Genomic DNA, 25,682 nt, shown 5'->3' with positions numbered 1-25,682 from the left:
GGCGAGTAAGAAGTAGTAGTAGTAGTAGTAGTAGTAGTAGTAGTAGTAGTAATAATATTTTCAGTTAATGTTGTTTATCTATAGCTGTGCTTTAAATGTGGAATAGCCTCCAGATGTTTAGGTCAAAGATTTCATAGGTTTTTTCAAAATTGTTTTATGTAATATGCAGACATGTTAAGTTTTCAGATCATCTATAGCAATGGCAAATAGTAAAACAAATGAGTAACCAATCCCCTTCCTTTCTCTGTGAGTAACAGCTCTATAAATATGAAGTTCTCTGGCTGCGTGAAGCTAATTCTAACAGCTTTGTTTGTACATAAACAGAAGGAAGTGATTTTCTCAACAAACTGATGAGGGTAGGGAGAACAAGAGGCCAAAACCCATTAGTAGAATCTAGATATTAGGGATATAACAGATTGACCTGAAATAAAACAGGCCATGCCAGGCAATCATTGTCATTGTCAGAGCTGAGGATTTCTGTTCATGTAACGTGGTACTACCACTAGGATTGCTAGCCTGCAACTCTTAGAATGTTCCTGTTACATTTTAACAGTCCTGAAGCTGAGAAAGATGCAGCAGTCACTTTTCCATCTCTGGTTGTATCACACACCCCTCCATTTGCTGGAACATGCAGGACAACTGTATTACAGGCAGGAATGGAAAGACGGAACTGGTGAAGGAACAAGGCAGGAGAAGTTTTGATATGGTCAAAGCCCAGCAATATCAGAAGTGCCAAACACATAATCCCTGTTCTGGAGGGGAAACAGTATATATTTTTCTCCCATTAAGCTTCAGGGAGTGTTGAAACATCGAGGCAGAAATAGTTGAAAGATGATAAGAAATACAGCATTGAATAGTGAGGAAAAAAGAGGTGGGGTGTATTCAGGCAGTAGTTTAGGAGGGGACTTCCCCCCCCCCCATTAAGACTCTTTGGTGCACCTCCCTATACTGCATTGAGACAGTAATAATGAATAGCACTGTACCACATTTATTGGCACGTGGGATCTTGCCTTACCCTTTCAATTCAGAGATGTCAAGCCCCATCAAGAAAAGTCAATCTAAATGTTGCACTTCCCATAGTGGCACTACATACAGCAAGCATAACACTTAAAAGCCTCTTTCCCATGTGTCAGTCAAAGTGTATGTAGTGTCCACACACCAGCACTATGCCTCTAATATAGAGATGTATATCAATGCTACATATGGAAAGAAGCTTTAAAATATGATACCTGCTGCTTGGTGTTCCACCATGGGGGAAACATGTTTTTGCAGTCTTAACATGAAGCTTGTAACACTTACATTTGCTTAAGGTTTATGGGTTTACAACACATCTGACCCTTTCCATCTTGTGTATAAAACAGAAGTAGCCCTCTAGATGTTGAATGGGTACAACTCCCATCTTTCCTGACCATTGGTCATGCTAAGTAGGGCTGATGGGAACTGGAGCCCAACAACATCTGAATGACCACAGATTCCTCATCCCTGGTATAAATCACCTATAGAACTACCAGTAGATCCCAATCTCCTTCTATGTGTCCCCACCTCCAATCCAGTAGGGAGCTGCAGCCAATCAGGGGTTCCCTGAGGCATGTACTACTGCACATATGTGTTGGAGAGTGCAAATGCTGTATTTTAAGTATGTATACTAAAGATGGCAGGGTAGTGGTGAGGGTGACTGAAGCATAAAAACTGTCTGGATTGGGAGAATTCCAGCTAATCGGTAACCCTGGTTCCAAAGATATAACCGCTATTAACATAGATGGTAATTTATTTTGTGTGTAGCATTTTGTTTATGTTTAAGAAAATTAGCTTTAAATTGTTAGATAGTATATTCCCCATATTTGAAGACACATCATAGAAGTTATTTGCTAATGATATATAAATGGTTAATATTAAAAAGACCTCTGTGGAGCAAAATTCTAGATTTGCCATTTTTTTCCCTTCACAACGATTGGGATTGTTTAAACATCTTTTCTTGACTTCCATTACAATGGAGAACGTTTTAAAAACAGAATTAAAGTACTGAATTACTTGATACTGTTTTGTAATCTTGTCTTTCTCTGTGTTTCCATTTGCTTCTGAATTATTCTGTTAGATGCCCGGGTATTCCAATAAACCTGAAGGGGGGACCCGTGACTCATAGTCCTTGGCCAAATCTCACGTGGCCTGCAATGTCCCAGCCCTCTTCCCACCTCAACAGGGAGACCAGAGTGCTTTGAACATGCACATAAGCCAGATCTATGCTTTCAGAGTGAATTCCTGACTGGATGCTGGGGAGAGTAAAGAGAAAGGGGCCCTGCCCACCACCAGCATGCAGTCCCTTATATAACTCTTGAGAGAATGGGACCTTGACAGAAAAAAAAGCTTTCCCATCCCTGCAATAGGGTTATTATTCCTTTCTATTGGCTCAGTCATTACCATGTTGAGACATCATGCTGACATAAAAGATAACAGTCTTTCGGGGTGTTTTGAACTTTGTAGGACAGGTTAGCATTCTTCATGCATTCTTTGTGTCTGTATGTTTGTTTGCAAAGGCTGTGCCTGTGAAATGAGACCATGACAACTGATGAGGCTACAAAGAAGGAAGGAGAGGTCCACCCAGCAACTCTTGCTGAACATGGTGAAGATATCACACCAAACAAAGACCGAGGAGTTCTGAAGGTGAGGCCATGGGAGAAGCTAAATCTAAATGTTCCTTCACCAGCTCTACAAATCTGAAACATACCTGGTCAAACAGCATCTCCTTATATTTTTAACTATTCACATTATAGTAAGGCAGAGATTCCCAATCTGCTGTGCTAATGTCCATTTCCCATATAAGGGGGAAGGCATATGGGTGCTCCATCAGTTACTGAAATTACTGCTCATCATTTCATTTTATTGGATTTGTAGCTTGACACATTCCAAAGGCTTGCAGTGGAGGTGGTAGTAGAATAATTAGATGTTAAGAACATGTAAGAGTCACCTAGAAGAAGCAGGAGAAGGGAGATGCCAGATAGTGAAGGAACTTTGAGGCTTCTGTCAGAACCAAAGGAAGGTAGTATCAAAGTGGAGGAGCAAAGATAAAAGCAACCCTCTTCCCTTCAAAGGCCTTGGACAAATTAGGAAACAGTCCCATTGAGAGGTGTCATATACCCGCCCCCCTGCACACACACACACACACACACACATACACGCATACTAATTAAAATGATATTTGTCAGGTTCTGTTTCAACACCTCCATCCCACCTTATCCTTGGCTACCAAAAGCCACTTGAGTTTTTTTTAAGTCCATAATGGCACTAAGAACTGCAGATGACTCTATTTTCAGATCATAAGTAGCACATTGAATATATCACCAAAAAAAAAAATGAGCCAGTGTAGATGCTGGAGCACTGGTGCAATTTTCTCCTAGTGGCCAACCCACAGCAGGATGTAATTTGCAGCGTTCTGTATGATAGGAGCTCAAGCTTCCAAGATGTCATCAAGGACAGCACCACACAGTGTGCATTACAGCAATCCATCCTCAAGATTACAAAGGCTTGAACACTCTAGATCAGGTATGGGGAACCTCTGGCCCATGGGCCTAATCCGTTCTCTGAATGTTCCCCATTTGGCCCACAGAGCATCCTTGTATTCCTACAGGGGGCAGAGCTTTGTTTCCAAGCCAAGTCACCTGGAGGAATCCGTAATGTTATCTCCAATCAGACATAAAAGCAGGGATGTGGGTGGTGAGAGACTTGTATGGTCCTGAGGGGAACATCCACTTTTCCCAGTGTCAAGTCTGTTCAAGTGCTGTGTGCTACCCACCCTGGGGATGATGTGTGGCTCCGAAAGCTGGAGACTTGGCCAGCACTGGGAGGAGCTGCTCTTCCCAGCATTGGTGGCCAGGTTCGTTTGTGCGCTGCCCCCATGGGGCCAGTGTGCAAAGCCAGGGGCTTGATTAGTACTAGGAGCAACAGCCGCTCTTCACAGTGCCAGCTGTATTAATTTGCATACAGCTCACAAAAGTCAGGGACTTGGTTGGCATTGGGAAGAGCAGTTGCTCCTCCCAGTGCCAGCCGAGGCCCTTTCTCCATGCTTCTCTTAGCACAGAGAAATGTAAAAAGAGATGGGGGGGGGATGACGTCAGTAGATGATGACTACACCTGCTGATGTCATTCATCCTGGTGAGGGGCAATTCGGCCTCCCACATAAAACATGTTCCCCACCACGAATGTAAATGCAAGTTTATAGCCTTCTCACCAGTTTGGACAGCCAAGCACAACAATACATTTAGGAGCACACCAAAATTAAGGAATGAATTATTGGAGCAAAGAAAGATTTGCACTTCATAATCATCCTTCATCGTGGCTGATTGGCGACTCCCTTTGGACCATTTTTTGTTTGAGTGAACCAACCTTTTACTGCTGAATTTAAAATAACAACAACAACAGAATTCAGCCTCCAGTGTAACTATGAATGGATTAGAAGTAACATGATTTTATGGGGTGTAGTCCATTGCAATTCCTCTCTTGTAATCTGGTAATCATTTTTCAGCTCTTCCTCATTCTCTTATGTGACTGCAAAACCTCAGTTTATAAATCCATGTAATTGACTAATGTGAAAGTTCCTTTGGAATTGGTCAGGTGATACAGAGGAGCTCCTATGAACTTCACTTTTCATATCCTCATTTTAGATTGTGAAGAGGACAGGGAATAAAGATGAATCTCCTATGATTGGAGACAAGGTTTATGTCCACTACAAAGGAAAGCTGGCCAATGGGAAAAAGTTTGATTCCAGCCGTGACAGGAATGAACCGTTTATCTTCAGCCTGGGCAAAGGTAAAGAGTGGAAAAGGTGGAGAAAGGTAAAGAGAGCCTTAGGGATATAAAGTGGGTTCTTGCCAATTAAATGACAGTTTATTTATATATATTCCTGTTTTCAGAAAGACTGTGAGTAAGAGCAAACAGAGGAAGGGCTGGGAATTGGCAGATGTCTGGTTTTGCCACTGCTAAGCAAGTTTCCTTGTCTCATACTACTACTGTTGTGAAATGTTGAGTCCTAGCTTGACATGTTGTTGCTAACTGTGTGAAAGACACTGATCTTCAAATATTGCAAACTGAAATTGGCTTAACTCTTAAACCTTCCCACCATAATATGGGAACCCTGGAAATTATACTTCTGTCAGAAGGCTAGAAATCTTTAAAGAGCAGATTCGAAGTAACCTCACAAAGTTACAAGTCCCATTGTTTTTTGAAGGAAGCCAGTTAGATTAACTGTTAGACCAGTTTAATAACAGTTTTGATTTCTAGTGTAGATTTTCTGTTAGAATGGTATGTATTGCTACATTAGCACTTCAATAATTCGGGATGTAAATGAAATATATTCCTAGAAAATATGCCCTCTAAAGTTTGTATACAAGGCTGGGCAATCTAAAAAGGGGGTATGTTCGTTCTTTCTGGGCTTCTCCACATGACCTTTTCTTCCTGGAACTGTACTGCTGTTTCTGCTCCCTCTTTCAGTCACAGGTCCTTTGCACTGGCTGGTTTTATCCCAGAACATTCTGTTTCTTTTCTTTACACAGAGAGGTAGCACCTCTCCTAAGCAGCGTCATTCTTGCGAATCAGTCCTTTTTAGGAACATTTGGCTTTTGTATTTACCTCTGTGGTTCACACCCATTTCCCCTAGCTGGTTATTGGTCACCCTGTTGTGATTGACACAGCCAGCAGCCCAGCCTCACTGTAAAAAAAACCCTACCCAGGTGGAAGGAAATCTCATGCTCCTAGAGGTAAAGCAAGTGGAAGGAAAGTGGCGAATTCTGAGGGAGAAGAGGGTAAAAAGCCTCCCTGCAACAAAGGAAGGTGAATCTGATACCCCACTCCACCAAGAGCAGCCTTTTAAGTTCAATGGGGCTTACACCCAAGTAAGTCTGCTGAGGGTAACAGACTTGCAGTACGATTTTATGTCTACTGAGAAGTAAGTCCCATTGTGTTCAATGGGGCTTACTCCCAAGTAAGTCTCAACTTTCCTTGGGACTGCAAGGAAACAACGCTGTCCCCTGAAATATCCAGCAGATCAAGGGTTTATTGGTGGTGCCAAGAAACCCCACAAACCTAGCAGGCAGCTGGAGCAGCAGCAGCAGGAGAAACAATGTGTTTAACATTCTCAACCATCAGCCGACCTGCAATCTGTTATGGAGAAGCCCTTGTTCAGCAGTGGCCGACCTGCTGACTTGCCAACCTGCCTACACAACTGGCAGTGGCAGAAGTGCTCAGAACAGGGAGGCAGACACACTGCCCCAGTCACAGCCGACTCAGCATAACCGCACCCCTCAGTCCCACCCACATGAATAAGGTGACCATATGAAAAGGAGGACAGGGCTCCTGTATCTTTAACAGTTGTATTGAAAAGGGAATTTCAGCAGGTGTCATTTGTATACATGGAGAACCTGGTGAAATTTCCTCTCCATCACAACAGTTAAAGCTGCAGGTGCCCTACCCTCTTTTAAATCTGGTCACAGTATAGCTACAGTAAAGTTCTTGCAGCTTTAACTGTTGTGATGAAGAGGAAATTTCACCAGGTGCGACATGCATACAAATGACACTTGCTGAAATCCCTTTTTCTATGCAACTGTTAAAGATACAGGAGCCCTGTCCTCCTTTTCATATGGTCACCATACACATGAAGCAACATGGAAACAATGCATGGCAATGTTGGTCCAATGGCGTGAGCAGGAAAAAATACTGCATTTCCCCTTGTCTGAGATAACACAAGTTAGGCAAAGGTAAATAGTGAGAAAGATACTGTGCAATGACGGCATCCTGTAAAACACCCAGAAAATTCCATACCTGGCTAATGTCAATTACACCACAAAACCATCATGTCTGTCTAAATGTGCATGTTCACTCCCTTCTTTTTCCAGGCATAGACTAGACTTCCAGTTGACTACAAAGGCTGACACAGGCCTTAGCTAAACCTACCTGATAGCCCACGACGGAGGAGGGAAGATCTCGTGTTGTGTTTAATGCGAGATCCCTCCTTTGTTTACATGCGAGGCGCGACAACCTCAGAAGGAGAGGCGTCGCGCCTGCCATTTTAAAAAATTTCTTAAAGGGGAAGCAGCGCACTAACAGTCGTGCGCTAAAGGTAAGTTGTTTTTTTAAAATTTAAGTTATTTTCCCCGCTACCCCCCACCCTACCTCCGATGGGTGCAGCACTCCTGAGGAGCACTGTGCCCTGTGCGCGGCTCCTGGTTCCTCACGAGGAATTGCGTGGAGCTGGGTCAGCCACGGCACCCGGCCACACGTTGAGCCTGAGACCGTGAAAAACTGGGGCCAAAGGGGAGGGCGAGATCCCCGGGGCAAGGGAGGGATCATCCCTCCCAGATCCCGGGATTCCCTGTGTGTCATGTGGATGCACAGGGACAATCCTGGGGATCACCCTAGGATTTCACCCGGTCTAGCTAAGGCCACAGACTGGCTTTGTTCAGTTTGCTTTGTAAACACTGAGGAAGGTGGCAATCAGATGGGAGAAGCTGGCTTCATCCACCCATTGTCTGGTTGCCATCTTCTTCCATGTTTAGAGTTCTTTGTTAAGTTAGCCCGGAATTGATTTGAGCTTTGAACAAAGCTTACATGAGCAGTAGCCTCATGTGTTGTACCTGTTGGTGCTTGCAGGTGGGAGGATCAACTGTTTGATCTTCCTTCCTGACATGCTAGTTCTATATATGCTCTTTCATTATTGGAGAACACAGATGTATGTATCTCCTTTCTTTTGCATCCTTCAAACCAGCAATCTGAATTAGTACTATCAAGGAATAGATGCATCATATAAAGTTTCTTATCATATGTTCTGCTTCTCTGCAAAAGCCTTTTGGTATTAGCTGTTTTGTTTTCACTTATAGAGACCTTATAGAGAAATTACCAATTTTATACCCTGAGAGTGAGTTATCAGTTTTCTTTTGAGATAAGAATTCTAGAATAGTTGCCAAGCAGAATTGAAATCCTTCTGTTTCTCCTTCTGAAGTGTCAGAGTGTAGTAAAACAAAGTAACTGCTGTCAAAAGATACAAGAGTAAAAGCCTTTTTGAATTCATTTTCACTGGTGATAATTTCCGGAGTGATGGTTGTTTTAGTCTGTAGCAGCAAAAGCAACAAAGAGGCTTGTGGCACCTTAAACACTAAGAGTTTTATTATGGCATAAACTGACATGGACTATCATTGATGATTTGCACAACTTGGCCCATAGAATCTAGAGGTTTTCTGTTCATATTCTGTACTTGAATTCTGTCAAGAATGGGAATAGTGACTGGCAGTTCCTGACAACTGGAAGGAATTCAAATATCTATCAGTAATGGCATTCAACCTACCCAGTCACTGAGGATGCCATCTTTAGAGTAGCATCATGATAGTGTCCTACTCCTCAATTGCAAAGGGTGAAATCAAGAGGCATTTCTATAGCTGTGTCCCAGCTATGGAGAACTCTTCCTCAAGAGGTATGCAAAAAATTGAACCAAGGTATCTTCCAACAGCAATGAGATCTTTGGCAAGCATATGATGGCTTGGAAAAAGTATAGGTTTGCTTTACTGATCTCTCAGTGCTTCTCCGTGAGCCCCTGCCAAAGGAAGTGAGGCTGGTGGCTACTAGGAGGAGGGCTTTCTCTGTTGTGGCACCCTGGCTGTGGAACGAGCTCCCCAGAGAGATTCGGCTGGTGCCTACACTGTATTCCTTCCGTCACCAGCTGAAGGCCTTTTTAATTTCTCAGTATTTTAACACCTATTAACTTAAATTTAAACTTTGCTGTTTTAATTCTATATTTTAACTTATATCAATTGTTGCTGTGTGGTTTTATCCTGGTTGTGCTTTTTATATTGTATTTTGTATTTGTGTTTTTAGACTGTTGGTTGTTTTTATGCTCTTCATGATTTTAATTTTTGTGAACCGCCCAGAGAGCTTCAGCTATTGGGCAGTATAAAAAAGTAATAAATAAATAAATAGATTTTATGCATTTTGTTATGCCTTGTGAGCCCTTGTGAATGGATGGATTATTCTAAATAAATTGCTGCAGGCCAACCTGGCACGCTTCACAGACACCTGGCTGGAAGATGACAGTGGGCCCAGGCCCTCCCAGCTGGGTACTGTGTTAGCAAGCAGGTGAGGGAAAGTGGGTGGTGTGGTGGTGGAGTAGCTGTGGTCTACAAAGACAATCTTAACCTGACCAGACTTCCTATCTGGGAATTGAATCACATCAAGTGTGTGTACCTGAGTCTGAAGACCAGGGATAGACTGGGGATTCTGTTAGTGTACTAGCCATCCTGCTACCTATCAGACTTCCTGGCCAAGCTCACTGAACTGGTCTTGGAGTTGGTGTTGAAGTCGACCAGGCTTTTGGTCCTGAGCAACTTCAACATCCCATTCGAGACCAGTTTGTCAGGTGCAGCTTGGGAGTTCATGGAATCCATGAGAAACATGGGCCTATCCCAACTGGTCTCTGGACACATTCATTCAGCAGGTTACACCCTGGCTACTGTTTTCAGTTCTGAACAGATGGATCTGTGGGTGGAGGTGATAAATACATCTACTTTCTCATGGACAGATCATTTTCTTGTTAGGTTTGGTATCATGGCTACTATCTGCTTCTGCAGGGGTGGCAGACCTATTAAGATGGTCCACCCTCGAAGGCTGATGGATCCTCTTGGATTCCAGATAACATTAGAGGGTTCTATGGCTTGTATCGTCAGTGATCCTGTTGAAGTCCTAGTCAATAGAAGGAATCAAGACCTAACTAGGGCTATTGACATGATCGCCCTAAATGTCCTCTCCGACATGCTTCCTATCAGGCACCTTAGTACACAGAAGATCTCAGGGAGTTGAAGCGGGAAGGACAACAACTAGAGCACCAATGGTGGAAAACTTGACTTATATCTGACAAGGCATGACATAGAGAACATCTTTGTTCTTATGGGGTGGCAATACATGCAGTGAAGAAAGCTTTCTTCTCTGCAAACATTGCGTCGGCAAATTCGCATTCAGCAGAACTGTTCAGGGTGGTGAAGGGTGGTGAACTCAGACACCTCCCCCCTGAATCCGATTCTAGAGCCTTCAGTAGTTCGCTGTGATGCCTTTAACAGTAATTTCACAGATAAAATTTCTCAGATAATTTAGATGCCGATTTAGATGCCATTGTTATAGCAGAAACTGACAGTGGAGTGTCCAGCAACTGTGTGAGTAGGATTACACTGGATCAGTTTCAGTTGGTGAGTACCGAAGACATGGACAAGCTGCTCGGACGAGTGAGGAAGACAACTTGCCCTCTCGAACCCTGCCCTTCTTGGCTGGTCGCCCAGGAAGGAGATGAAATTAGACTACAACTACAGCATATTATTAACACATCTCTCAGGGAAGGGAGTTTCCCACCATGTTAAAAGCGTCTGCATGGCCGCTTCTAAAAAAGCCCTCCCTGGACCTGCTGGACCTTAATAATTACAGACAAGTATCAAATCTTCCATTTTTGGGCAAGGTAATCGAGAGGACATTGCCTTCCAACTCCAAGCAGTCTTGGATGATACAGAATTTCTAGACCCATTTCAAACTGGCTTCAGTGCAGGATATGGAGTTGAGACCACTATGGTGGCCTTCTTCACGTGAGTATTGAAAGGGGGAGTGTGTCCCTGCTGGTACTTTTGGACCTCTCAGTGGCTTTTGATTCTATCGACCATGGTATCCTTCTGCAACACCTGAGGGGATTGGGAATCGGGGTCACCATGCTCCAGTGGTTCTGATCCTACCTCTCGGGTAGGTTACAGATGGTGATGGAACTGTTGTATGGTGAACCATAAGGTGCCATCCTATCCCCAGTGCTGTGCAACATCTACATGAAACCACTGGGAGAGAGCATGCAAAGGCATGGGGTGGGGTGCTATCAGTATGCTGATGACACCCAAATACATTTCTCTATGCCTTCGTTGACAACGTCAGCTAAGGATAGTGTGTCTCCTCTGAATGAATGCTTGGAGGCAGTAATGAGCTGGATGAACAAAAACAAACTGAAGTGAATCCAGACAAGATGGAGGTGCTTACTGTTAAGGGCCCTAACCTGGGTTTGGAGGTGTGTCAACCAGTTCTGGATGGGGTTGCATTCCCCCTGAAAGACTGCATTCACAGCATGGGGGTGCTTCTGGATCCATTGCTCCAAATGACAGCCAAGATAGATGAGACAGCCAGGAGTGCCTATTAGCAGCTTCAGCTGATACGCCAGCTGCCACCCTTCCTAGAGTTGGAAGACCTAAAGACAGTAGTGCACACGCTGGTAACTTTGAGGCTTGACTTCTTCAATGCTCTGTATGTAGGGCTACCTTTGTACCTAGCTTGGAAACTTCAACTAGTTCAAAATATGGCAGCCAGGTTGGTCACCAACACACCTAGGGGTGATCATATTACACCAACATTAAAATCACTCCACTGGCTGCCAATTAGTTTCTGGGCAAAGTACAAAGTGTTGGTTATTACCTTTAAAGCCCTGCGTGGTTTGGGTCCAGGTTACCTGCGAGATTGCCTTTCCCCATACAATCCACCCTGCACACTCAGGTCCTCTGGGGAGAATTTACTCCAGCCAGCCAAAACTAGGCAAACAACTGTTACCCAGAGGAACTTTTCTTTTGCCTCCCCCAGACTGTGGAATGGCCTGCTGAAAGAGACTTGTCAATTTAATACTCTCTCCGAGTTTAAGACAGCCATAAAGACTAATCTCTTCTGGCAGGCTTACCCAGATGAATTTTAAATTTTAAGATGTCGTGATAGTTATTTTAATATTGTATCAGGTTTATGTATTTGATTTATATTGTATTGTTGTATTTAATGTTGTTTGTTTATTTATTGTATTTAATATATTATTTATTTATTTATTTATTTATTGCATTTCTATACTGCCCAATAGCTGAAGCTCTCTGGGCAGTTCATCTAGCTGTTCTTATGGTCCTTCTTTGGATGGCTGTGTGGAATTAATATGCGTGCCATCCTTGTTGCTTTTGGATACTTTGACTTTATCCTTTCTATATGCTTGCTGCAGTTCTTAAATGATAAACAAATTGACCTGATTCTGACATAATGCTAAACCATGGTTTAGAATTCCATGCATGAACTTTGATATCTGAGGGTATTCCCAGACAAAGCTCTTATCATCCAATCACCCTGGCTTATTCCCACAATTTTACAGAGTCTCCATATGACATAATCTTCAACATGTAACCCTTTCATATTTTCCCAATACTTCTTCTGTCTTTTTTCTTTCCACAAAAAAATTCATTAAGAAGGAAAAGATGAAGTAGTTGCACAATGCCTTTTGATTAGAACTGCTAGAAGCCTTCTGTTTGAAAGCACCCCTGATTTGTTAAGTAATGATTGCTTGTATAAAACACAGGGCAGTATCCTTTACTACCACTGTGCTCCTGCTCACTCTGTTGTACAAGCGGAATCCAGTGGTAGAACAATGGGGAGTTAGCACTTCCTTAAGCAGCCCTGGAAACAAATAGAAATGCTTGTTTCCAGATTACGACAGGTCAGCTGTCCCTTTCCATTCATTTCCAGTTGCTTTAAGATTTCTAGGTCCCTGTTGCACTAGCGGTGGTTTCTAGTTGGACATTTACCCAAATACAGTTTCCTGTATTTGGGTAAAACAAAAAAGTGGTTTGTTCTAAACCATGATCAAAAGCTATCTCCTCTCTTCATGTATAAAGTGGGAGCATGCAAGGCCAAAATTCACTGTAGCTTGTGCACATAATCAGGCCCTTATGTAGACTGGGGTAGGCAACTCGATAACCTCCATATATATTGGACTACAACTCCCTTAGTCCCTAACCACTGGCTATGCTGGCTGGGGTTGAAGTCCAAATCATCTGGTTGCCTAACCCTGGTGTAGTCCTTTCAGGTAAACCTTTCATATAGCAGAAACAACAAAAATAATCCACAGTTTACTTGACTAATCCAAGTATTTTTCAACTTTGAATGATGGATTTTGCATAACTGTTTGGTTATTTTAGCACTGCAGTATATGTGTCTAAATCATCATGCGGTGTGAATTTATGGTTTTAAAAAGTTAAATGAAGCTGTACCTGTGTCTTGCTTTGGTAAGCTTACTGACCAAATCTGTTTAATTGAAATTTCTGTTTCTTAGGCCAGGTCATCAAAGCATGGGATATTGGAGTTGCCACCATGAAAAGAGGGGAGATCTGTCACTTGCTATGTAAACCAGAATATGCATATGGTTCTGCTGGCAGTGTCCCAAAGATCCCCTCAAATGCAACACTTTTTTTTGAGGTAAGTGTATTTTTATTTACTTATTTTATTTGTTAAATTTATATCCCATCTTTCCGCCAAAAGGTGCTACAGGTGGCCTACAGCAGTGAAATACATTGTAATAATAAAAATGTAAAAGCAGGAAGCTAAGACATCAATAAAAACAGTAAGTTGAACAAATTGCAACATATTTACAGTGGCCATAATAAGTCAGCTTATGAGGCCAAAGGCCTCTCTTAGTAAAAACATATTTGACTGACAATGGAATGTTATTGGAGAAGGGAATGGATGGGCCTCCCTTGGCAAAGGAATTCCAGAGTCTGAAGCAGCCCAGTGTATGCATTAGGTAAGGAGGGCCATAGCTAGACGGGGCGATATCCCGGGGATCACATTGGGATCATCCCTGTGCATCCACATGACGCACAGGAGATCCCGGGAGCAGGGAGGGATGATCCCTCCTTTTCCCCGGGATATGGCCCTACAGTTCTAGCCTGCTTTTTCCACGGTCTCAGGAATGAGCAGGGGGTTGGACTTGATGGCCTTGTAGGCCCCTTCCAACTCTGTTATTCTATGATTCTATGATCCCGAGACCGCGGAACATGTGGGCGGGTGTCGCGGTTAAGGCTAAAATGCAGATAAGGCACACTTTTTGACTGATGGCCCACTGAAACGTCTGCTCTGAAAGACATTTTTGATGCTATTACTGGGTTTTAAAAAGGGAGAACATTGTCCATTCTGATAGCACTAATCAGTCAGTTGAGGGTAGAATTACATTTAGGGATCCCCTCCCCTCCCAAGAAGTGAACTATATTATCATAGTTGACACAGCTGATCATCTATAAGGCAGGCAATAAGTACTGTATAGTTTTTCCTTTTCCCTCTTCTTGTTACATCAGAATTGGAATATTTGGCAGGAGTGCAAGCAAAGGGGCGAAGTACATAACACATATTGTGTGCAATGAAGCCTCAACATTGTATAATGGAGTCTCAGCACCAGCCTATCTTTCTTTTTTAAGAAAAGCATCCAGAGGACAGAATTGAGTGGAGAAGCAAAGGGAAGGTGTACTTAACCTTTTTAGTTCCTGCTATTTCTCTACTTGGGGCAGACATGCATTTTAGACCTCATGGTTAGGAAAGCTGTTGGGGGGGGGGGAATTTGATGAAAGATATAGTGAGCATGGAAGTAAGTACCCTCCCCCCTTTCAAAATCACCCCCTTCACATGCTTTTCATTTATTTTTCAAACCAGTATAGTGGCTTTACTAACTTTTGCGTATAATGTGTAGTTAGCATCAGAAGTATGAGTTTATATAGACATTTTTAAAGGCACATTGCAATATGTCACTGTGCCACCCTTGAACTATCCCCAATCTTGCAGCAATAGTGTTATTGTACAAATTCAGTGGAGCAGAGACCTTGCTAAGGTGGAAACTCTTACTTATACATTCTAAAAGTGGGATGTTCCTATTGGAGAGTAATCAGTTTACAGAGTTAAAAGATAAAACAGGTGGGTTTGCAGGCAGAAAATGCAGTTTTGCAGGGCTATTCACTTTGAACATTTAAAAATTCTTCAAAAATATGTGGACTTTTTGTTGGGGTGGGAGAAGCTGTATCTTGTTCATAAATAATATCATGAGCATTATCCAGTTGTGCACAACTACAAGCAGTCTGGACCCCGGGTGGATCCACAGTGGCACTCGGTTATTTATATGACGCAGCAGCCATTGCAGAGCTATCCCAGGGCTTTCTCCTGAAGCTCCGGATTAAAAGAGTCGGGGACTTACCCTGATTTTTTTCTCTTGGAGCGAGAAAAAAGTTATAGGATTTGTATATTTATTTATTTATTTATTACATTTCTATACCGCCCAATAGCCAGAGCTCTCTGGTATAGGATTGATTCCCTTAAGCACTCTGCTTGCAACTGACAATTATTTCATTGCTTGTGGCGAATCTGTCAAAATTATTCTCTATGAGAAGATGCCACTGTTGGAGTAAATAATTCATATAGTGCTTTTGTCATGAGTAGGTGGGGGAAAGCAGCTTAGAAGAGTGGTCATGTGAATCAGCCCTTGGATCTGCTGCTTGTATCATTTGCCAGTACTCCTTTTGTTCAAAATATGGCAATTCAATTGTTCCAGCCTGGTTACATATCACTCCTTTTGAAGTTTGGTTTATTTATTCATTCATTCAGATTGAACTGCTTGATTTCAAAGGGGAGGATTTATTTGAGAATGGAGGCATCATCCGCAGAATCAAACAGAAAGGTGAAGGATACTCCAATCCCAATGAAGGAGCAGCTGTACAAAGTGAGTGCTTGTTTGGATGTGGGACTACAGCTCAATAGCTGACTGCTGATGGATAAGGTTTGGAGCATTTGAATTCTAGGTGATTCTTGCTATCTCTCTTCACTACCAGCTCACACCCTTGCTTTTGGTTTTATTTGGGATCTTTATTTTACACTGTTAAGAGTGACGAAAGTAAAATATATCTACATTCAGCTGAGCACTGGCTTTGGGGTTAGAGGTGTTTAAGGGGGCAATTTAACTAGGGGTCTGTCTTCATGGCGCTGGGTTGTCCTAACAAGGGGAGGCAGCACAGGCTTTGCTGCAGCCATTATGCTTGCTGCGCCCACCCCCTTCCACAGCTTCTGGTGACCAATAGGAGGTTGCCTTCCACCCAGGACTGGCTCCAAGTGAAGACAGACTGGCAGAAGTGCCCGGCTGACCTTGCTTTGTCTGGAAAAGTCAGGGTAAGTCCCCAACTTTTCAGCTGCGCATCTTCGCCTCTTTGCCCTGGGGTGGCTTCGAATCTGCAGCTGCATCATCTAGCTAATGATGCAAAGACGACATCAGGAGAGCCCCTAGATTGACTTATGCTGTATCCTGAGGTATTTTCTCTGTGTTTGTGGGGAATAGAGGGTGTGTGTGTACTGTACTGTCTGCTTTCCCAGGATGTGTATGTATGATGGTTTCAGATTATTTAAACACACTAACCTATCTGCAAAATGCATATACTTGCATTTGTAAATACCTGTATAATATCCTGGTATATAATTGTTCTGCTGTCTGTGGGACTGTCTTCCCAGGGGATTTCCTTCAGTTAGGGTGCATTGTGAGGTTCTTTGCTGCAAATAACATTGCGGCCAGCATGCTTCCAACCAGCCACTGCCATCTCAAAAAGCTACAGTATCTGAGAGTCATTTTACTCTGTTCCTTTTAGTTTAAGTGGCTCCTGGGCACTTCCTTTGCAATGTGCCCCCATTCCTCCACATTAAATCCTGAGCATGCCTCTGTGATCTGTGACATGGTCAAGGGGTGGGACTGCCCCTCCCCCATCACCCCTTTTCCAAGCCATTCCATTGAGAGCCATAATTATGTGCTTCCTTATTGCTGCCCAACTTCTCTTCTCTGATGATGTGTTATTTATCTGCTCTGATGTTGTGTTATTGAGCTTCTCTGATGTTTGAAGTAAAAATGGGTATGAAGCTATAACTCAGTGACAATTTGCTGGAATAGCACAACATTGGGGTGGTGTGAGTCTTCAGATCCTACCCACAATAATTTGGGATCTTTCCTCTTCATGGAAAAGTGGGCATAATGGGGGGAAAGGGGTGGGAGCTATTACTCCCTGACAGTTTGCTGGAAAGGGGCGAAATTGTGAGTGAGGTGCTCTCATAGGGGGCCTTCAGAGCCTGTACAGGATCATTGGGTATTTATACTTTCTCAAGGAAAATTGAGCAGCCGCCCCCCCACACACACACTACTATTGGGAGTGGGCCTTATTTGTGCTGGTAGGGGTACTCTCATGGGGAGCCAGTATTGTAGATTACTTACTTCCCATTCCCATTCAGAAACCTGTAGTGGCAGGGAGACTCTGGATGGGGGGAGGGTAATATGTCTCTCTCATTGATGACATTGGTTCTATTCCAACCTCCCCCACCCAGAATTTTGTTTTTTCCTGCACTGAAAGCCAGGTTTTAGGGATGGCTGGCTCTCCCGTGTAACACTGATGGAGCAGAGCCAACTTCTTCATACTGCGGAGAATAACAGCAATACACTTTCTTCCCATGCTCGTAAAGATGGGGGCTGTATCTTGATTATGGGTAAAATCCAATGTAAATCCTACTTACAGTAGACCCATTGAAGTGAATGGAAGTTAAATTAGTCATGACTAACTTGGAGGCTGTCTTCACGGCGCTGAGTTGGTGCTGCCTCTCTCTCAAACCCTGCGCTTTCCCTCTCCTGGGTTGGCGTTGGGTAATCCTGAGGCCGAGGAGGGAGCGCAGGGTTTCTGGACAGCAGCCACCTCTACCGTCTTCCTGTACTTTCCCCAACTGGCCAAATATGTCATGTAAGAAAGGGAGATGAGAGCCACCACAGAGTGGTGTCCCCCACCCTTACTCACTACCCGCCCAACCCCAGAGAGAGGAAGAAGGGATGATTTATGAAGGCGCAGAGCACAAGGACACAAAGGACGCCACTGTTGCCACCAGAGTTCCTCCACCATCTGGAAAAGAGAAAGAAAGTGAAGAGGGAGGCAGGCAGGCTTTTTATTCTGCCGCCACCCTTTCAAGGGCTCTCACAGCAGCCTTCCTTTCTGCCGCCCACTTCCTATTGGAAGGCGACCAATCACTGGTTGCCCTCCATCAGGCACCCCCCCCCCCCAGGTTGACCTCTGATTGGCCCTGGAGTGGCATAAGACAGCAGAAGCGCTGTATTGACGTCACTCTGTTTGAAAAAGTCTGGGTAAATCCCTGACTTTCAAATCGCAGCATTGCAGGAAGCCCCGTGGTGGCTGCAAAGCTGCGCTTGTGTTGTTTAACCAATGCAGCACAGATCCACAGCCACTGCAGGGCTTTCCCCATGTATATTCTAAATAGGGTCTGTTCTAAGTAGGACTTAGGGTGGATTTTATCCAGTGTGTGTACTTTGTAATATTACAGCGGAGACCTATATCTTTGGTTTTGTATGTCACCAGCAAAGGTGATAGCTCTTTATTTGAGTCCCTGAAAGCCTCTATCTATTGACCTTGGCTGTGATAAGGCCCCCTTATCACAGCCAAGACTGAGTGCAGAAAATGCTTGATTTGGATATGGACATGCTGCCTATGTCCACATAGACTTTTAAAAAATCTTTGATATGTTTTACGAAGTTCCCCCTAATACTTTCAACATTTTCAGTTGCCCATATCTGTCATGGAACTGGGCTTTGGGTGGTTTATTTAACCCACTCCATAGTTTTCCATAGCCCATTTTCTTGCAAAACTAGATTAACATATGCTCTACCAAATACGTATTACATGTGAAGCTTCATTTCACTTGGTTTACAAAAGCAATGAGTGTGTGTGTGAGAACTGTTCTTATTAAGGTATCAACTTTCAGAGGACTTTAAGGAAGTTCTGGTTTGTTTGAGAGTTTGTAGCAAGACCCTTTCACTTCAGCTATTTGATTCCTACCTTCAGTTCTGGATACACTCATAAGCATTAGGACTACTGGGGTTTAATGGGAAATATTATAAAGTGAGAGCAGTTGGCTATTGAGGCAGATGTTTGCTGGTATGTCTGCTCAATTGAGTTCTGAATCATAATAACCCTATGTTCGATTGTAAGGCCCCCTGTGGTTTTGATTACAATGTTTACTAGCCCTAAATTCTACGACAGTCTACAGAGCACTAGGGAGCAAGCAAATAATGCCTTGCAATTATATCTTATTACCTCTTATCTGTCTTAAAGTGTGATATGTATAATATTGGCTGCGGTCAACACCATCCAATGTCCTTTATAAATCCTAACACCATGGTTGGAATCTTAGGTTTTCCTCCTTAACGAATTATAAAAGGCTTGCACTGGGAGACATGTTTATAGATAACTTAAACCTGGTAGCACAGGAGTCCACAATGTGGTTCCCCTAGGCACCCGAAAAAAATATTTTATTTTTTTCTGTGTTTTTAAAAAATTGCTTACATGGATTTGTATGAAATACATACTGGGTTCTAGCAACTATACATAGGCTTCAACAAAAGTGAACCAATTATCCAAATAGGTATTTGAACGTCTATATTCCACTCGTTCAAATATTGAAAGCATTGTAGGGTCCTCAAACTATTCCATTATACGAGGTGTCAAAGATAAAAATCTACTTTGGTTGTAAGGCAACTCTGTTTTATTGAGCGTAATACAGCTGCATGGAGAAAGTCCTATAGACAAAGAACTTTTCAACGGGCAGTGTGAAAAGCAGGCATATTTATACATAGTAGCATCTTAACTAATTAGCAGTTAGCAAAGTTTTAAAGCAAAACAAAGACAGATCAAAGAAAACTTCTTCATTATACCTTATCAAGAGATGGCCCATAACTCTTCTGGCAATGTCAGATTGACCTGGATGGTCAGTCCTCCTTTTTAAGATAGCTTATTTGTTTTCTATTATATCAAGAGGTCTTGACAGTTAGAAATTCCAGTTAAGCATTATTCAGGCACATACATTAGTCCAATCCCATCATGCAGTTCACTTGCAAGAACCAAACTACATACAGAGCAGGTATATCAAGGCTTCTGGCCTTGTTTTCTCAGAGGTCACTGTTTATCCTTTCAGTGTTGTAATGTCTGTTTTTTAGCTGCCAAATGAGTGTCAAGAATTCTTTTTTGCTAACTATTTGTTAATTTCCATGAGACAGGTAAATGATTTAAAAGAGCATGTACATCAGTGAATATTAAAGGCTGTTCCAGTACAAAATTTATCTGTGTAATAACCTCTGTGCCAAAAGAAACAACTACTGGCTAGTAGTCCTGATGGCTATATACTACCTCCAGTATCCGAGGCAGTAAGCCTATATGCACCAGTTGCTGGGGTACATGGGTGGGAGGGTGCTGCTGCACCATGTCCTGCTTTATTGGTCCCTGGCCAACAGCTGGTTGGCCACTGTGTGAACTGAGTGCTGGACTAGATGGATCCTCGGTCTGATCCAGCATCAGGGCACTTCTTATGTTCTTATATTTTAAAAGAAGCATTAGCTGTATTGCACTGCCAGCAATTAAATGAATCAGACAATCCCTTATTAAAGAGATGTTGCAGTGTCCATTTTTATTTATTTATTCATTACATTTCTATATCAGCCCATAGCTGAAGCTCTCTGGGTGATTTGCAAAGATTCAATTCATTAAAAAAAGTGCACAAAATTTAAAAACCATTTTCATAAAAACACACAAACAGTATACACAGAGACAGCATATATCTAAAAACAACTTCGAGCAATCAACATAACCATAAGGCAAATCTAGGATCAATTAAAATTCATCATATACTGCCTATTGCCTGAGAAAAGAGAAAGATCTTGACCAGCCAGTGCAGTTCCCTCAGCAGAGGAGTTCCAGTACATGCTGGAAAGGGGCAGCTCCAGACAACAGCCGAGCTGCAGCATTCTGCACTAGCTCCAGCTTCCGGAGCAGCTTCAAGGGCAGCCCCACATAGAGCACGTTGCAGTAATCCAATCTTGAGGTTACCAATGCCTGTACCACCATGGCCAAGCTATCCCTGTCCAGGAGAGGCCGTAGTTGGCGAACCAACCGAAGCTGGTAAAAGGCACTCCGAGCCATGGCAGCTACTTGAGCTTCCAGTGACAGAAATGGGTCTAAGAGTACCCCCATACAGGCAGCCAGTCAGTCTTATCTGTTCAAAGGCCAAAGTCAGACTGAATTATTCAGACCTTCTAGTCCTCATTATCAATATGATATAAATTGCAGCTTATGAACCATCCTCAAAGGCAGTCCCACGTAGAGTGCATTGCAGTAATCTAACCTTAGTTTACCAGAGCCTCAAGTGACAAAAATGGCTCTAGGCCCCAAGCTACAAATCTGCAATCCCATCCAGAACAGGTTGAGCGCGCTCCATCTGGTCAGAAGAACTACCCACTAACAGCATCTCAGTCTTGCCTGGATTGCGTTTCCGTTTATTAGCTCTCATCCAGTCCATTGTCGCAGTCCGGCACCAATCCAGCACATCAGCAACCTCACTTCATGAAGATGAAAAGAAGTAGAGCTGCATGTCATCAGCATACTGATAACAACACACTCCAAAACTCTGGTTGACCCCATTCAGTGGTTTCATGTAGATGTTGAACAGCTTGGGGAACAAAACTGACCTCTGCGGAATCCCATATTGGAGAATCCATGGAGCCAAGCAATGTTCCCCGATCACCAACTTCTGGCGCTGACCCTCCAAGTAGGAGAAAATCCTCTGCAATGCAGTACCTCCCACTTCCAACATCCAGCTGCAAGGGTCTGCGAGGGTGATGGATCCCCTTGAATCCAGCCCTCATGGACCCAGCTGGACATGCTCGGTATGAGGGCAAACCCACATCCAAGCACTCACAAACACTGCAAGCACTTGAGCATGGGTGCACCCAGGGAAAACTTGCTTTCTAGAGCCTCTGGAAAGTGCACTTTCCCCTTCTCGCTTTCCCCCCACTGCTCCAATGGGGGCCTTAAAGGCTCTCTTAACGCAAGACTACCTTACATTAAGAAAGTTTTTAAGGCCCCCGTTGGTGCAGTGGGGGGTAGGAAAATGTGCTTTCTGGAGGCTCTGAAAAGTGTGCATTTCCCCCGGCCACGCTAACAGCAGCCACCGTTAGCATGGCCAGGGAAAATGCACACTTTCTGGAGCCTCCAGAAAGCATGCGTGTCCCCCCCCTCTGGGCCAATGGGGGCCTTAATGGTTCTCTTAACACAAGGGCACAGTTGTGTTAAGGGGGCCTTTAAGGCCCCCATTAGTGCAGGGGTGAGAGAAATGGGCAATTTCTGAAATGTCTGGAAATTGCACATTTCCCCCCTGCATGCTAATGGCGGACAGTTGCCATCGCTAGCGTGATGGGGTGAAAAGGGCGGGCATTTGCCATTGGAGCGGACCATGCAAGCGGGTGGGAGTTCAAGCATTTGTGGGAACCCTACTTCCAACTCTGATAGTCATCCCAAAAGAATACCATGGTCAACGGTATTCAAAGCCACTGAAAGATCAAAAAGAATCAACAAGGTCACATTCCCCGTCTTTCTCCCAACATAGGTTATCATATAAGGCACCCAAGGCTATTTCCATGCCAAAACCCAACCTGAACCCTGACTGAAATGGATCCATATAATCAGTCTCATCCAACAGTGTCTTGAGCTGGTTTGCAACCACCCACTCAAGGACTTTGCCCAAGAATGGAATATTTGCCACCAGCCTATAATTATTCAGATTTTCCGGGTCTAGGGAGGATTTCTTCAGGAGAGGTCTGACTACCACTTCTTTCAAGTGGCCCAGGACCACTCCCTCTCACAGAGAGGCATTAATCACTTCCCTGGCCCAGCCAGCTGCTCTCTCCCTGGTAGTTTTTATTAGCCAAGAGTGGCAAGGTTCCAATATGGAAATGGTTGCACAAACCTGTCCAAGCACCTCATCAACATCCTCGAGCTGTACCAACTGAAACTCATCCAAGAAAACTAGGGAATGCTGTACTCTGGATATTTCACCTGATTCACCTGCTGTAACACTGGAGTCTAAATCCTGGCAGATGCCAAAGATTTTAATCTGGAAGTCCCTAGCAAATGTCTTACAGCGGGCCTCAAATTGGTCCTCAGTGTCCTTAGGGCTGGGTTACAATAGCCCCCAGATGACTCTTAAAAGCTCCTCTGAGCAGCAAATAAAAGATTTTTAAAATGCAGCAAGTTGTTGTCCCTGAATATACCACAGAGCAGTGCAAGCTCTACTCAGGAGAGGGTGATCAGGAGCAATCATGTCAACCTCGTGGGTCATTTCTGCATTCCAAGATCAACCAGGGTTTTGACAGGAGAGCCAACCATATCAAGTGAAAAATGTTCCCAAAGCCCACTGGAAACTATCCGGATCCATTAGCTTCCGGGCGGGGTTGGTGGGCATTTTAATAGTTGTGTTCCAGGAAGCATTCTTTAAATGATCGGCCACAGTTGGGGGGGGCATTCATTTTTTTAATAATTTTAATATGTTTTAATTTTGTTATCTTTTTACTATTGTGTTTCTTATATTCACCGCTCTGGAATCTATTAGCTATAGAGTGGTATATAAATATTGTAAATAAATAAATAAATCTCCCACCCTTGCAGAGGGGAAAAGCTGCTGTAAGTCTAAACCTCAGCAGGCGATGATCTGACCACCACAAAGGGGACTGATACAAAATTCCATACCTTCAGATCACTATTTCCATGACCGATAGAGAAAACCAAATCTAGAGTATGCCCTGCTACATGCATTGGGCCGATGACATGTTGGGACAGTTCCATGGTTGTTATGGAGACCTGAAATCCTGAGTTGCCCCAGACAAGGTGCTGTCAGCATGAATGTTGACATCCCCCCAAACCAACAGTCTGGGGGATCTCAGCAGTACACCCAAGACCATCTTTGTCAGCTCAGCTATGGAGTCTGTTGAGCAGCGGGGTGGGTGGAACACCAACAGAATCCCTAATCTGTCATGCTGACCCAGCACAAGATGCAAACACTCCAGACCAGAAGTCAGATGGACAGGGAGCCTTCAGAGGGAGGTGGAATTTCTATAGACCACAGCAAATCCTCCTTCCCAGCCCTCACATCGACTCTCATGCTGAACCAAGTACCCCAATGGCCATTGCTGGAAGAATCATGAATCAACATTTTTGGCTGAATAAGATACAATCTAAAATCCATAGCAATAGGTAGATGCCAAACCTGCGATTCACTGATTAGGTGGTGCCCACAGCAGTTTCTCAAATTCCCAAATGTGGCCATGGGTCCAAAAACGTTGAGGACCCCTGATGTAGCATATCATCAGTTTTATGATGCCTCTCAGGGCTTCTCTACATTTAGCAAAAATCCCACAGCCTTACTGGGGATTACACAGTCTTCTAGAGTCTTCACAATTTAACGATTGGCAAAATACATGTGCTTCCCCACACTTCTTTTGGCCAGTTCCCTCCCATATGTTTCACTGATACCGCCAGCAGATGGCACCATTTTATCACACAATTTAGATTGATTACAGCATTTCAGAGTTTTAAATTGGCAGATTATCCCTTGAAAACAACATGAGAGGCACTGGAGGTTGATTACATCATGAAAAGGACCTGCGAGTTTCCATGAGTGAACAATAAATGCCTTGTGTAGATATGCTCTCAGTCTTCTCTACCTTTTGGGAATATGACTACCTCATCACTATATCACATTATTTCCATTGTTTGAATGGCAGAGGTTTACAGGAAATAGCTGCAGAAATCAATGGGTTTGTTTCAATTGTAAAAATATGTCCAGAAAGGAAGCCCCAGGCACAGTAGGGTAGCTTGGTGGAATCTTCTGAGAGACATTTCTTTCTACCAAGCTGGAGGTTCACAAGGGTTCTCCCTTCCCTTTTGTTTGGTATGTGCCAGCCCACAACTCCCACATAAGAAAAACAAACCAACAAAAGAGGTTGCTCTTTGTATGCTAATGAAGTATTTGTGGCATATTATGTAACAAATAATGTAGTTTGGAAATGCATAAATTATCTGCTGATATGGGGAAAATCTTTATGATTCTATGAGTTGTTTATTCAAGTTCCATTGAGTTTGATGGAACTTCCTTACAAGTAAGTATGCATATTATTGCAACTGTAACCTTTTGGATTAGTTCATGGATGGGGAATCTTTTTTCTGTCCAGTGCCACATTTGCTTGGCTGATAGCCACCCCTTCTCCCTCCCTCTCTCCCCCTCCCTCCCTCTCCCTGCCATCTCCTTTTCTTCACCATCCAGGACAGATCTACACCAAGCAGGATATTGCACTATGAAAGCAGTATATAAGAGGCAGGAGCCACACTATTGCTTTATAGCAGTATTGAAGAGCACTGACAACTGTTGGGGCCCATGACACATACCATATACCCACTTTCATAGTGCTATATCCTGCTTGGTGTTGATCTGGCCCCAGTTGGCTGCTGGGAGAGGGACAGATCATTCTTCTCAGGGGTCTAAATTGATTGTTTGCAGAGGGGTTTTGAAATTTGCCTGATGTCCACATGAATTTAGGCCAAGGCCTAGGGGTTGCAGGCTGTCCACCCCTTCATTGATTTCAGAAATGTTTTCAGTGTCTATAAACTCTATCACAGAAATAACTCCTAAACCAAAGAAAAATGTGAATTTAATTGTTTGATAGCCTTCCATAGAACAGCTGTTTAGTGAGAAATATAGAAGTAAAGTAATCTGTAGCCTTTTATAGAACATATAAGCTGCAACCAAAGGGAAATTGGGTATTTTAAGTGAAATTGGTACCAATGTCAATGTGCATTTTCCTGCCCTCAGTTTGTTCCCATATTATCAGTCAATGAAATAACATTCCTGAAATCACATGTGAGTGGCAGGGAAATAGGATGCTCTGCAGAAATTAAACATGTGGATGCTACCATTGTCCCTTGTTCCAG

The 25,682-nt window shown here is 43.4% G+C and overlaps 1 protein-coding gene across 3 annotated transcripts in view; it reads left to right on the top strand.

The window, feature by feature from the left end:
* Nucleotides 1-25,682, top strand: part of FKBP5 (FKBP prolyl isomerase 5) — a 68,071-nt gene that overhangs the window by 21,629 nt on the left and 20,760 nt on the right. For all 3 annotated transcript variants that reach the window (XR_010026120.1, XM_063140976.1, XM_063140964.1), the window contains exons 2-5: nucleotides 2,535-2,661; nucleotides 4,659-4,803; nucleotides 13,133-13,275; nucleotides 15,445-15,559. Coding sequence is in view for 2 of the 3 variants with exons in the window: in XM_063140976.1 (XP_062997046.1) it covers nucleotides 2,557-2,661; nucleotides 4,659-4,803; nucleotides 13,133-13,275; nucleotides 15,445-15,559 (508 nt within the window). In the remaining variant the exon portion in view is untranslated. The remainder of the gene's footprint in view (nucleotides 1-2,534; nucleotides 2,662-4,658; nucleotides 4,804-13,132; nucleotides 13,276-15,444; nucleotides 15,560-25,682) is intronic.

This window comes from Elgaria multicarinata, chromosome 1, assembly GCF_023053635.1.
Source record: "Elgaria multicarinata webbii isolate HBS135686 ecotype San Diego chromosome 1, rElgMul1.1.pri, whole genome shotgun sequence".
Classification (NCBI taxonomy): Eukaryota; Metazoa; Chordata; class Lepidosauria; order Squamata; family Anguidae; genus Elgaria; species Elgaria multicarinata.
This window is presented reverse-complemented; position numbering and strand designations above follow the sequence as displayed.